The sequence below is a fragment of the Macaca thibetana genome, chromosome 3, assembly GCF_024542745.1.
Source record: "Macaca thibetana thibetana isolate TM-01 chromosome 3, ASM2454274v1, whole genome shotgun sequence".
NCBI lineage: Eukaryota > Metazoa > Chordata > Mammalia > Primates > Cercopithecidae > Macaca > Macaca thibetana.
Genome location: NC_065580.1, coordinates 160,037,455 through 160,051,155, shown reverse-complemented (window position 1 = coordinate 160,051,155; position 13,701 = coordinate 160,037,455). Strand labels below are relative to the sequence as shown.

Here is a 13,701-nt window from a genome sequence, read left to right as displayed (position 1 = left end):
CTGCACTGCTCCAGGCCCATCTGCCTGATGCTCTGTCCGCTCCAGGGCCCCCACCAGAAAGTCTCTCGCTATCCTATACTATCTGCACCTGCCTCTACTTATTTTGGTTCACCCTGAATTCCAGTCAATTATTTCTTGTTTACTTCCCGCTTTGTCCTCTTCTCTCATCTCAATACAGCATCTTACAGATCATCTTCATGAAATGGGAATCCAGTAAACATGGCTAGCATCAGCAAAATCCCCACTGGATTATCTACATGGCAGGGAACAATGGCGGGTGAGGACCCACAAGTGAGGGGAAGGAAGCTGCAAGGGTGGGTTGGAGTCAGACCTCCATAAGCCTCAGGACATGGACTGCACCTGGAGGGATGACATCCACCAAAAGCTTATGCAACAGTGTCCCAACTGGATGTGGGTCCAGAATGACTAACTCTGGCCATCAAGAGGAATGCCCAAGGAAGGGACATGGGACAGGCTATTTTCACAGCTCACACAAAAGATAATGCACATGAGGATGGAAAGAGGAGCAGTGGAGATGAAGGAGCGGAGCTGACAATTTAGGGAGTGCTGTTAGAACTAGTAACTTCACAGAAGCGAGGAGGAGGTGCGAGGAAAAGCAGCCTGGCGTGTTAATTTGAGATTTTCTCTTTTTTAAGCAGAAGAATACAAACACAACTCATTTTGGACATGTGGCTGAGGTTGAAGTATTTTCAGAATACTCAGGGACAGACGTTTAGGGCGTAGGTGGTGATATACCCCAGCCACTCAGGTTGATTTAGGAAACAAGATGTTGTAGGAATGGACGAGATGACCTGAGAGAGAGTGCTGCTGAATAAAAATATAACATGAGCCACAAACATAAGCCACACAAGTGGTTTTAACTTTCCTAGCAGTGACCAGGCATGGAGGCTAACATCTTTAATCCAAGTATTTTGGGAGGCCACGGAGGCAGGATCCCTTGAGCTCTGAGTTTGAGGCTACAGTGAGCTATGATGGCCACTGTACTCCAGCCTAGGTGACACAGTAAGACCCTGTCTGAAAAATAGTAAGAACAATAACATTTTCTAGCAGCTGCATTAAAAACATAAAAAGAAACAGGTGAAAATAATTTTACTAACATAGTTAACCCAAAATATCCAAAGAGAAAGGGGGTCACAAAGGCTAGGAAAGAGCACTCACAAAAAGACAAATTTGAGGCCGGACGTGGTAGCTCATGCCTGTAATCCCAGCACTTTGGGAGGCCGAGGCAAGTGGATCACTTGAGGTCAGGAGTTCAAGACCAGCCTAGCCAACATGGCAAAACCCCGTCTGTACTAAAAATACAAAAATTAGCCCGGTGCGGTGGCGCACGCCTGTAGTCCTAGCTACGCTGGGGGCTGAGGCATGAGAATCACTTGAACCCAGGAGGTGGAGGTCCCAGTGAGCCGAGATCACACCACTGCACTCCAGCCTGGGTGACAGAGCAAGACACTATCTCAGAAAAAATAATTAAAAATTTAAAAAAAAGCAAATTTGGTTTTGACTAAGACACATCAGTTCCTTATGGGACACAAGTAAACATGGTACTCACAGTTTCTGAGGAAGAGGATGATCTCTGTAAATTCTCACTTTGTACCCAAATGCTCTCCGTCACAAATGCTATGTGTTCTGCTTCAAGTATAAAAGGAGACACAAGAAATAGAGCCCACTTGTTCAAGTCTTCAATGGACTGTAGAGAGGGAAAGAAACATGAGACTGTCACTTCACACCACAACTGCCATAAATGTCAACCCCCTCTGAAACACACCCTATCCTATAATTCCAAGTAACATCCAAATAAGCTTATCTGATGCTCCTCTGTCGGCCACAGGAACCCTGTGTTTCTTGTTTAGCTGTGACTATTTAAGCACCTGCAAAAGCCCATCTGTGACTCAGGACAGCTTTAACATCTCTAGACAACTGTTCTCAAGCAATGAATTCTGAAACGGGGCTTATCCCCACCATTCCTCACTGCTTAGCACATAGTAGCTAACTGGGAAGTACATTTAAAGATGAGGAGGCTGGCCAGCACAGTGGCTCACACCTGTAATGCTAGCACTTTGGGAGGCTAAGGTGGGCGGATCGCTTGAGCCCAGGAGTTCAAGACCAGCCTGGCCAACATGGTGAAACCTTATCTCTACAAAAACATACCAAAAAAATGAGTTGGGCATGGGGGCCTGTAGTCCCAGCTACTCAGGAAGCTGAGGTGGGAGGATCACTTGAGCCTGGGAGCCCAAGGTTGCAGTGAGCTGAGATCATGCCACTACACTCCAGCCTTGGGTGACAGAGTGAGACCCTATCTCAAAAAAAAAAAAAAAAAAAAAAAAAAGGCGAGGAGGCCTAGAGGTATGTACCCACCAACAAAAAGTCCTTACTCACAGAAGCCCAAAGGGCTGTTCCTTCATTCCCTACAGCCATCACAGCACGGGCACAAGGCAGTTTTTCTTTACGCCTTCCTTATAGTGAAATCAACCCTGCTCCTCTCCCTGAGATCTGGGAAGTGTGCAAGTCTCTGGATGCTCACACAGCAGTCAAATCCAGAGAGAAAAGCTATTTCAGGGAAAGGCATTTACCATATGCAGAGATGCAATCAGACATACTTTAATGGAATGTAAACTCCGGTCAGGAGTGATTGTAGTTTTTAAAAAAGAAGATTAGAATCAAGATTGGTTAGCAAATCAGATACACCCAGTTATCTCTTGTTTTCTTTCCTGAAATGTCTCTAAGAAAAATAGCAAATTGATTTTAAAAGGCTTTGACATACAGGGCATAGCCAGAGAAGAAAAAGATGAAATTTAAGCTGGGCACGCAGGGGGCTTTCACCATTCACCCAGAACAAAGGTAACTAGGCAGGCTCCACTGTGCTGCCTATCAGTTCAAATCTGCTTGATAAAAACCTGTTGAACTAAATGAATGAAAATTTAGGGAAGAATTTGTCCCTCCCTCAGTAAACATAATTATCAATATAGTGGTTAAAAAGTATGTCCACTTAGGCCGGGCGCGGTAGCTCACGGCTGTAATCCCAGCACCTTGGAAGGCTGAGGCACCTGAGGTTGGGAATTGGAGACCAACCAACATGAAGAAACCCCATCTCTACTAAAAATACAAAATTAGCCAGGCGTGGTGGTACATGCCTGTAATCCCAGCTACTCGGTAGGCTGAGGCAGGAGAATCGCTTGAGCCCGGGAGGCGGAGGTGCGGTGAGCCGAGATCGCGCCATTGCACACTAACCTGGGCAACAAGAGCAAAACTCCATCTCAAAAAAAAAAAAAAAAAAAGCATGTCCACTTTATCCAAGCATAGAATGTGTATATTAAACATATATTAAACAGTCAAAAAGCTTGACATTGCCAATTTGTATAAACTATCTTTGGTTAAACCTACCAATTGATTGTAGTGCATTCCATTATAAACATACACATTCAGTATTGATGCATTTGATTTTAAATGTATAACATATGAGAACAGGCCAGGCTTGGTGACTCACACCTGTAATCCCAGCACTTTGGGAGGCCAAGGTGGGCAGATCACCTGAGGTCAGGAGTTCAAAACTAGCCTGGCCATCACTGTGGTGAAACCCTGTCTCTACTAAAAATACAAAAATTAGCCAGGCATGGTGGCTCATGCCTGTAATCCCAGCTGCTCAGAATGCCAAAGGAGGAGAATCACTTGAACTTGGGAGGTGGAGATTGCTGTGAGCCAAGATCACGCCACTGCACTCCAGCCTGGGTGACAGAATGAGATCCATCTCAATATACGGGCGTGAGATTCAGGTGTGTCCTTATTTCAGCCCACGTAGACTGAGGTATCCATCAAAGTAGACCCAAGTAGACTGAGGTATCCACCAAATCATCCACCTGATCATATTTTAAATCTCAAAATAACAGTAGCCAACCACAAATAAATGGTCAAGCTTTCCACCTGCAGACCTTAAACATCGCAGCTGAAACCCAACCACCATTAAATGTTCTATTTCAGGTCAAGCTGCTTTGCTAAACAAGCTAATTTCCTAAGAGGAAAAAGATACGAACTAGAATAGGAACTGTGATTTAAAGGCGAGGGACGCAGAGCATGGCAGTCCCATCTAGTCCAGAAAACTAGGAAATGATGCAGCGATATCTAACCAAATCTGTAGGCAAAGCTTACTGTGCAGCGTGAGAAAGCATAGTTGCAGAATCCCTGAAAGCACCAGCCACTCCTACTCCGGCCTGCACAGGTAGGCAAGGGCTGAAAACCACTAGTTATGGTTAGTGTAGTTAACAGAAGACCAGCAGAGACATGAAAATATTCAAAACCACAACTGTCCAAGAAAATCAGACATTCCCATCTCAATGTTTTCATGTGTCCAAAATTTCTATTCTGACCTAAATCCCAAAAGTAATTGATCCAATTTGGAAACTACTACAAAAAGCTCACCCCTCAATTTTTTCCCATTTTACTGAGTCATCTTTCTCAATCAGGTTAATTCCCACCGCTCTAAGCCATACATTGTATGTAATGAATGAACTTCTTCCCCTTTTGTCTGGGTAGTGTCAGTTATGCGGAGGTGGTACTAGTTATATGCATAACTAGTACCTTGAGGGACCTGAGAAAACAGTCATTCATATTCAGTGTGTCGTAATACATACATAGTACTAACAAAAAAGAGTATTTTTTATTTGCTAGTGGCACAATTTCATCCCTTATCTAAGCATAGCCTCCAGGCAATGTTCAAACCTTAGATAAGATTCAATTTCCCACAGGGGTTTTATGGTGTGACACAGCAGAAAACGTCATTTTCAGGCTAAAAGTGAGGCAATATTCCAGAAAGCAGAGGAAAGGGACAAGAAACTGATTAAAAGCAAAACATGTTTAAATACTGAGAACAATGCTCCCGATGTCCATGAAATTTTGTGCAGTACTGCACTGTGAAACCAAGCCCATTTCCAAAAACAGCTGAATGGAAAGATCTATTGTTCCCTTTACAGCAAGGCAGCAGACTTTTTACAGAGATTAATTGACTGGCCCAAGTCACAATGTAGGTGACAGAGTGGGCACAACACGTAACCACCATCCTAAGTATTGGGTCAAAACAAACAAAGGCTGAGTGTCAACTGAAACTTAAAGGACACAAAGACCATCACTCGGGTGCCCAAGTTGGTGAATAATGCAACTGACAGAAGACGGAGAGGGGAAAGTGCAGTTTTTTATATTTTGGAGACATCTGACAAAAAGCTGATGACACATGTGGGAGTTTTTTGTTTGAGATCTTTTTTTTTCTTAAGACAGGGTCTTGCTTTGTCACCCAGACTGGAGTGCAATGGCTCAATCATAGCTCACTGTGGCTTCAACCTCCGGGACTCAAGTGAACCTCCCGGGCTCAAGTGACACTCCCGCCTCACCCTCCCTAGTAGCTGGGACTACAGGTGCGTGCCACCACACCGACTTAAGTTTGTTTGTTTGCTTTTTGTAGAGAGGGGTCTAGCTATGTTGCCCAGGCTGGTCTCCGTCTCCTGGGCTCAAAGATATCCTCCCTCCTGGGCCTCCCAAAATGCAGGGATTACAGGCATAAGCCACGGCTCCCGGCCGGCCACAGCTGTCTTTCCTGGTTCACAGTCACCCAAACGCCGGCTCCAAGGGTGGGAAAGGAGGTCGGGGGCGACCCCAGGTGGGCGCTGCTGGCGTCCGGCTGCCAATCCACAGCTCACGTCCTCACAGGTGCGCGCCTAGAGTCACGCGTCCACGCACCGCCCCGCTGACCGGGAAGAGGCGACAGGGTCCGTGGTCCGAGTCCCGCACCTCTGGCCTCTCTCTGGGCCCCGAGGTACCCACCCCTCCCGGGCCGCACAGGCCGCACTAAGGACGCCACCCCGGGGCTCCTGAACTCCCGGGCTCCCGGCAGGGACGAGGCGCAGGGACGGGGGCACTTCCGGCTCGCGGGGCCCGGGTCGCCCGCCCTCCTGGCCCGCCCACCTGGCTGTCGCTGACGCAGAAGACGCGGCCGCCGCGGCTCAGACACACGCGGGCGCCGGGGGGCTGCGCAGCCGCGCCGCAGAAGGTGAAGGAGCAGCGCGAGGCGCGCAGCCGCCGCACCGTGGCGCGCACGAGCTCAGCCGGCCGGCGACCCCAGCGCGCCCACAGGTACAGGTAGCACAGCGTGATGAGCATGGCCGCGCCGCTGGCAGGGCGAGCCCGCCCTCCCCAGCGCCCCAGGCCTGGCCCCGCCCCAGCCGGAAGGGCCGCGCCACCCTCCCGGGCCGGGCGGCGCGGGGGTGGGGACGGCGGGGGAGGCGGGGGAGGCGGGGACCCGGAGGGTGACGCGGGCAAGTGGAGGCTGCGGCGGGAGGGGCGGGGGAGCGGGGAGGCCGCGCCGGGGTGTGTGATGAGGAGCTTCGGAGGCCGTGCCCAGGGCTGGTGGCGGCGGCGAGGGGCAGCGGCGGGGTGGGGGGTGTGCACCGGGGTCAGTGGCTGCACCCGGGGAGGGGGCTCAGGAGGGGGTGAAGGCCGGGGTGAGGGGCCGCGCCTGGGCTGTGGAGTGGGATGGGTAGGTTGTGGATGCGGGGGAGGGGAGGCTCCAGTGGCTGCCCGACCTGTTTAAGCCAAGTCCAGCCTCCCTTCCTTGGAGGAGTGGGAGGCGGATTGAGGAGGGGGCTCTGCCTATGTTCAAGGCCAACGTTTACTAACCAGCACCACACCCGGAGTCCCAGAGCGCTCACACAGCCGCTACCCAGTCCATTTGGGAAAATAAGGCCGTTTTTATTAAATTGCACTAAGCCTTCATGCAAAAGATTTTAAGGTCAATCACATACATTCACGGGATGCAATAATGTTTTTTAAAATAAGGGCAGGAAACAGAAATCGAAGACAGATAAGCACCAAAAAGGCTGCCTCTAAAAAGGCTGTGCCAGGAAGGCTCGCTATGGTGCTTGCTACATGTGGATCACCAGTTTGACTGTAAGCATCCTAACACCAGTGGGAAAAGGAAAACATCACCATGATTTGGTGTTCTTGTCTCCAAGGGAAGCATAATTAGTCCTGACATAGAGGCTTCTTCCATAGAACCTCATTTCTTTAAAAGGCATTATGTAAAGAACGTGTTCTGAACAGCCCTGAAGCACAGCAAACAATTCCATCGAGTGGCTTCCTATTCTGGCCCTCACTGCAAGCAGATGGCAAGATGCAGCAAAAGCAGTCATGTATACCACATCCATGTCTTAATCCAACGATAGTTTTTGTTTGTTTTTGAGACAGAGTCTCACTCTGTCGCCCAGGCTGGAGTGCAGTGGTGCAATCTCGGCTCACTGCAACCTTCGCCTCCTGGGTTCACGCCATTCTCCTGCCTCAGCCTCCCAAGTAGCTGGGATTACAGGCGCCTGCCACCATGCCCGGCTAATGTTTGTATCTTTAGTAGAGAGGGGGTTTCACCATGTTGGCCAGGGGTGGTCTTGAACTCCCGACCTCAGGTGATCCACCCGCCTCTGCCTCCCAAAGTGCTGGGATTATAGGCGTGGGCCACCGCACCCAGCTAGATTTTTTTTTTAAGAGACAAGGTCTCGTTCTGTCACCCAGGCTGGAATGCAGTGGTATAATCATAGCTCACTGCGGCTTCAAACTCTGAGCTGAAGTGATCCTCCTGGCCACCATGCCCAGCTAATTTTTTAAAAATTATTTTTCATAGAGACAGGGTCTCGCTGTGTCACCCAGGCTGGTCTCAAACTCCTGGTCTCAAGCAGTCAAACTCCTGTCTGGATCTCCCAAAGTGCTGGGATTACAAGTGTGAGCCACAGCGCCTAGCCATAAAGATAGATTTTTAAAGTACCTTGACCATTTGTTCATCTGCTTTAAAATAGCTGCATAGAATACCCACTCCCAGAACTTCAGACTTTTGGTTAGATAACATAGTAAATTTCCCCCATTGCATATAGCAATAGATTTTTAAAAGAGAAAAATCCAAAAAGAAATAACTGGGCCCAAAAGCAAGCATCTCTGTGGACCAGAAATAGAAGAAAAACAGTAAGTGATGAACAGGACTAAAGCCATATCCTACACTTCTCTACAGGACAGTAGCAGCTAGGAAGTGGGTTCCTGCATGGTAACAAGACCTTAAAATTGTGTCACTGGAGAAGGATGTGCAGTTCTCTCTGAGGAGAGATTCGGCCACTCCAGGACAACACAGGGCTACAAGTCAGGAATTTGAAAATGAAAAGTGCTCAACAGTGATAAGTCCTAAATGTTTCACTGAACAACCTTTCAAATAGCTTTCTTGAAGTTTGCTGAATTATGGCTATAAGGACCACTCCCCACCCCTGCTAGGTATGGAGAGGTCATCTCTTCTATCTGAAGGTCACCAACATCTCCAGTTTTTCCAAATTCCCTAAGGGTTTTGAGACCACACCTTCCCCCAGGTACCATAACTCCACCTGGCCAATAGGAATTTTCCAGGTTTACCATTCCTTAGGTGTTTCAAGATATGGTCTCAGAATACATCATGGGAAAATTACATTTTGTGGTCAATCCTGTATACCAGTTCTAGGTTAAAATCATGGGGGTCTTTGTATCGATGCCCTCTTGGGTCGCAAACAACCTTCTAAAGGAAGAATTTGCAATCTACTAATCTTTATCAATACAATAAATGAATCAATAATACAAACATACCCAAATAACGAGACTCAGCAGTAACACATTTTATCCTACATACCACCATGGTTCAACATGAGCTGACCCTTGCATTGAAGAGTACTGATACCATTCACGCCTGGGGAAGGAATAGAGGGAGGAAGATATGAAGGTCACAGTGAGAAGTGAAACAATCACACAACAAGCTCTGTTTATGATACCACCCTAAAATGATTTCATTTTGCAAAGGTCAAGGATAGAGCTGAGTTTCATCATCCCCACATAACAAAGGAATAGGGGAAGGATGCAAAAAAATACATCAAGGGATATTAATGTGTATGTACCTAATCCTCATCCTGTAGTCCCTCACTGCTCAAGGTGTGGTCCTTAGAGCAGGAGCAGCAGCATCACTTGGAAGCTCGCTGGAAATGCGGAATCCTAGGCTCCACCCAACCCCGAATCAGCGTCTGCATTTTAACAAAATCCCAGGAGACTCACAAACACGTTAAAGTTAGAGAAGCACTGCTAACATCTTCCTCTGTCATTCCCTGGGTCTGGGCTACTCTAGACTCTAATAAGACATTTCCAAAATGATGTGGAAAATAAGACCACGACTAGGGTTTTTTTTTTTTTAGATGAAGTCTCACTCGCCCAGGCTGGAGTACGGCATGATCTCGGCTCACTGCACCCTCCACCTCCCGAGTTCAAGTGATTCTCCTGCCTCAGCCTCCCGAGTAGCTGGGATTACAAGCACGTGCCACCACACCTGGCTAATTTGTGTATTTTTAGTAGAGATGGGGTTTCACCATGTTGGCCAGGCTGGTCTCAAACTCCTAACCTCAGGTGATCCTCCCACCTTGGCCTCCCAATGTGCTGGGATTATAGGCGTGAGCCACTTTGCCTGGCCAGACCAGGGATTTAGAAGGAAGACTTTGTCATTTATATGAACACTGCAGAAAGGAAGAAGAGTGAACCAGCTAGCCACTGAAGACCACCTCTGAAACCCATCAACACGACTGGCTTTCTATAGGAAAAGTCTCCACAGACTCAAGAAGTCTCTAGTTTCTTGCCCTTAGGAAAGCATGCCCTGGGAATAATAGTTTGGGGACGAGAGAGAGTAGAGTATTTACTGTCCTATCCCCCATTAAATACATGACAGAACTTCCCCAGGGAAAGCCTATTATACTGACATTAACTCAGTACCTGTTTGAACTTGGAGAGTATTCAGAATTCTCATCAGTCAAATGGCCTGAGCTGAGAAGGATTATTTATTTTGTTTGTTTTTGAGAAAGGTCTTGCTATGTCACCCAGGTTGGAGGGCAGTGGTGCGATCCTGGCACACTGCAGCCTCAACCTCTTGGGCTCAAGCAATCCTCCCTCCTCAGTTTCCCAAAGTGTTAGGATTATAGGCATGAGCCACCACACTTGGCTAATTTTTGTATTTTTTGTAGAGACAAGGTTTCACCACGTTGCCCAGGCTGGTTCCCAATTCCTGAGCTCAAGCCATCTGCCCACCTCAGCCTCCCAAAGTTGTGGGATTACAGGCACATGCCACCACGCCTGGCTAATTTTTGTACTTTTTTTGTAGAGACAGGATTTCGCCATGTTGCCCAGGCTTGTCCCGAACCCCTGAATTCAAGCAATCTACCCGCCTCGGCCTCCCAAAGTACCAGGATTACAAGCGTGAGCCACCGTGCCCAGCCTGGGATACTTTCTAAGAACCAAGGAACAATATAGAAAATCTTGATCTCTATTCAGTAACTTTAATATGTATATTAATATGTTCTTGTTTTTGGAACAATCATGTTGTCAAATCAAACAAAAAGTAATTTTATTTTGTTAATCAAAATAAAAAGAAAAGTAGATAATATTTAGAGCATCAAAGAATTTAAATTAGAACATCTTGAACTATTGGAAATATTCATTTGAACTCATGTCTTTAAGAGGAAAATAATTATCTTTTCTAGCTCTGTTCACTGAGATGGCCTCAGAGTAGCCTTACCTCAAAATGCACCTGAGTGCTCAGATTCTTGAACAGGTTTTCTTCTCCTCGTTACAGGGAACTAGAAATCCTTGGAGAAATCACTGATTCTGGTGTTCAGGAGATACCGGATAAGCCAGAACATCTTATGCTAGGAAGCAGGGGAAGCTTCAAAGAAAAACAGGGCCAGGCAGAAGGATGCAGGAGACAAGCCAGAAATGCTTCCAGTAGCCAAATCAGGACGATTTGAGTATCAAATTGAAATACACCCAATTATGAAGATACCCAATTTTCAAGAGCCGGCTGGGCGTGGTGGCTCACGCTTGTAATCCTACAACTCTGGGAAACCGAGGCGGGTAGATCACCTGAAATCAAGAGTTCAACACCAGCATGGCAAAACCCCATCTCTACTAAAAATACAAAAATTAGCCAGGTGCAGTGGCATACACCTGTAGTCCCAGCTACTCGGGAGGCTGAACCAGGAGAATCATTTGAGCCCAGGAGGCAGAGGTAGCAGTGAGCCGAGATCACACCACTGCATTCAAGCCTGGGTGACAGAAAGACTCCATCTCAAAACAAAAAAAGAAAAAAATGAAGAGCCATAAAATCCATGGTCATCCTCAATAAAATTTAAACATTCTAAAAGAACGTAGGAGAAAATGTGTTACTGCTGAGTCTCGTTATTTGGGTATGTTTGTATTATTGATTGATTTATTGTATTGATAAAGATTAGTAGATTGCAAATTCTTCCTTTAGAAGGTTGTTTGCGACCCAAGAGGGCATCAATACAAAGACCCGAAAGCTGAGATTCCGAAGCACAGAGTTGCAGGAGAAAACCAAAGCTCATCACATCTAGTTTAAGACTCCTTCAGAGTTGGATCAGCCTAAAAACAGGACATGGTATAAGATTTTATTAGTTCCAAAGACTGTAAAAATTAAATTTATCCTGAGAATTTATCAGTCTGTGTGGCAGCTACAGACTTCTATGAGCAAACAGAGGTAAATAATGTTGTAACTTCAATTAAAAGAGGCTAAGAGATCATTTTCCTTCTTTTGAATTTAATTTTTTTATTATTATTTTAAAAGACAGGGTCTTGCCCTGCCACCCAGACTGCTCTTGAACCCCTGTCCTCAAGCTGTCCTCCGGCCTCAGCCTCCCAAAGCATTGGGATTACAGGCATGTGTCGTGTCTGGCCTCACCCTCCTTGAGATTTCAGAATTGTTGACAGAATGACAATAAGTAGGATTCACTGTCTCCTTAAAGACTGAGGAAAGAAACCCAGCGAAATCTCTGACGGACGATGGCCTCGGTTAACTAGGACAGTAACTGTACAGCATCCATCTCCTCATCCAATAAAACTGAGTTACATATAGAAAGGCTTGAAAGAAGCAAAGCCATAGATTTATATTTCTGGATTAATAAGGAATCTATGCATATTTTTGGTCTTACATATACTTGAAGTGTGTTAGACTATGTGGCTGTTCTAAGTACATTCTTATAACTAATTTGAAATGGGTACTTTTATATTGAAATCTTACTGAGTTTATGAATAGTATTGAAACATCTAAGGGAATATTATTAGGTTTGCCATATTAATATACTGAATCTGCTAGATTGATAAGAATTATATAATCAGGCAACCGAAATGTATAAAAAGGAAATTTAAATTAAGAAGGACTTGGGGGCAGACACAGTGGCTCATGCCTGTAATCCCAACAGTTTGGGAGGCCAAAGTGGGAGGATCACTTGAGTCCAGAAGTTCATGACCAGCCTGGACAACATAGGGAAACCCCATCTCTACAAAAAAAGAAAAAATACATATATATTTTAATTAGCCAAGCATGGTGGTGCATGCCTGTGGTGACAGCTTCTCGGGAGGCTGAGGTAGGAGGATCACTTGAGCCCAGGAGGTCAAGGCTTCAGTGAGCTGTGATCACACCACTGGTCTCCAGCCTGGGCGACAGAGAAAGACCCTGTCTATTTTTCTTTTTTTTTTTTTTTTTAGCAGCTCTGGATTGAGAATAGGTATTTGTCACACACATAACTGATGAAGGATTCATATCTAGAATATACAAAGAACTCCAAATCAATGAGGAAAAGTCAGAAAACCAAAAAAGGAGGACAGCTAAAGCCGAAAAAGCACTTCAAAAACAGACTGTACCCAGCTGCGTGATAAACATGAAAAAGTACTGTCTCAAAGTAGGTCCAAATTAAGACCTTCGTGACAATTGGTGCACACCCATTGGTTTGCCAAAAATCTCCTTCTCAAGCCCAGGAATTCTGGGCTCTACCCCCATTGCTCAAAGATCTGACCACTTTCCATTTCCATCCCTTCCATCTTTCTGCAGTACCTGGCACTCCTGACCATGCTATTTCTACCAATCAACAAAAACTACTATTCAGAGGGGATTTCATGCAGAGTTGGCTACAACATGATAAAGGTGCTAAAACAGCAGACAAGGGAGGGCGCAGTGGCTCACGCCTGCAATCCCAGCACTTCGGGAGGCTGAGGCGGGTGGATCACCTGAGGTCAGGAGTTCGAGACCAGCTGGCCAACATGGTGAAACACCATCTCTACTAAAAATACAAAACATTAAGCAGGCGTGGTGGTAGGCGCCTGTAATCCCAGCTACTTGGGAGGCTGAGGCAGGAGAATAGCTTGAACCTGGGAGGTGGAGGTTGCAGTGAGCCGAGATCGCGCCATTGCACTCCAGCCTGGGCAACAAGAGTGGAACTCCGTCTGAAATAAATAAGTAGACAGACACCAGAGAAGGGACAGTGAGGCAACCCAGGGAATAGAAAGAGCAGATGGCCACAACCCCTCTGCAGGGCTGAGGGCACACAGCACAGGTCAGGTTACCATCACCCAGGATCCAGGGTCCCCTGGTGGAAGCTGGAACCCACAGATTGGTGCCGTGAGAGATGGAGCCACAGAGAAACAACTGCTGCTGGAGACATCGGCAGAGGAAGAAGGTGGAAAAATACTGTAGGCGCTCCACACCTCCAGCCCAACGCCATGTGGCCAAACCTCACCACAGGCCCCACAGCAGAAGAGCCTCCAGGAACCTCCCTGTGGACCACAGGAGAGAGAGCGGCGGCAGGAGGT

The 13,701-nt window shown here is 46.8% G+C and overlaps 1 protein-coding gene across 4 annotated transcripts in view; it reads right to left on the bottom strand.

The window, feature by feature from the left end:
- Positions 1-13,701, bottom strand: part of HLCS (holocarboxylase synthetase) — a 247,697-nt gene that overhangs the window by 218,951 nt on the left and 15,045 nt on the right. For 3 of the 4 annotated variants that reach the window (XM_050785742.1, XM_050785741.1, XM_050785743.1), the window contains exon 2: positions 1,571-1,708. Coding sequence is in view for 1 of the 4 variants with exons in the window: in XM_050785740.1 (XP_050641697.1) it covers positions 1,571-1,708; positions 5,971-6,165 (333 nt within the window). In the remaining 3 variants the exon portion in view is untranslated. Of the gene's footprint in view, positions 1-1,570; positions 1,709-5,970; positions 6,203-13,701 lie in introns of those variants that run through there. The other variant, XM_050785740.1, reaches the window with a different exon arrangement.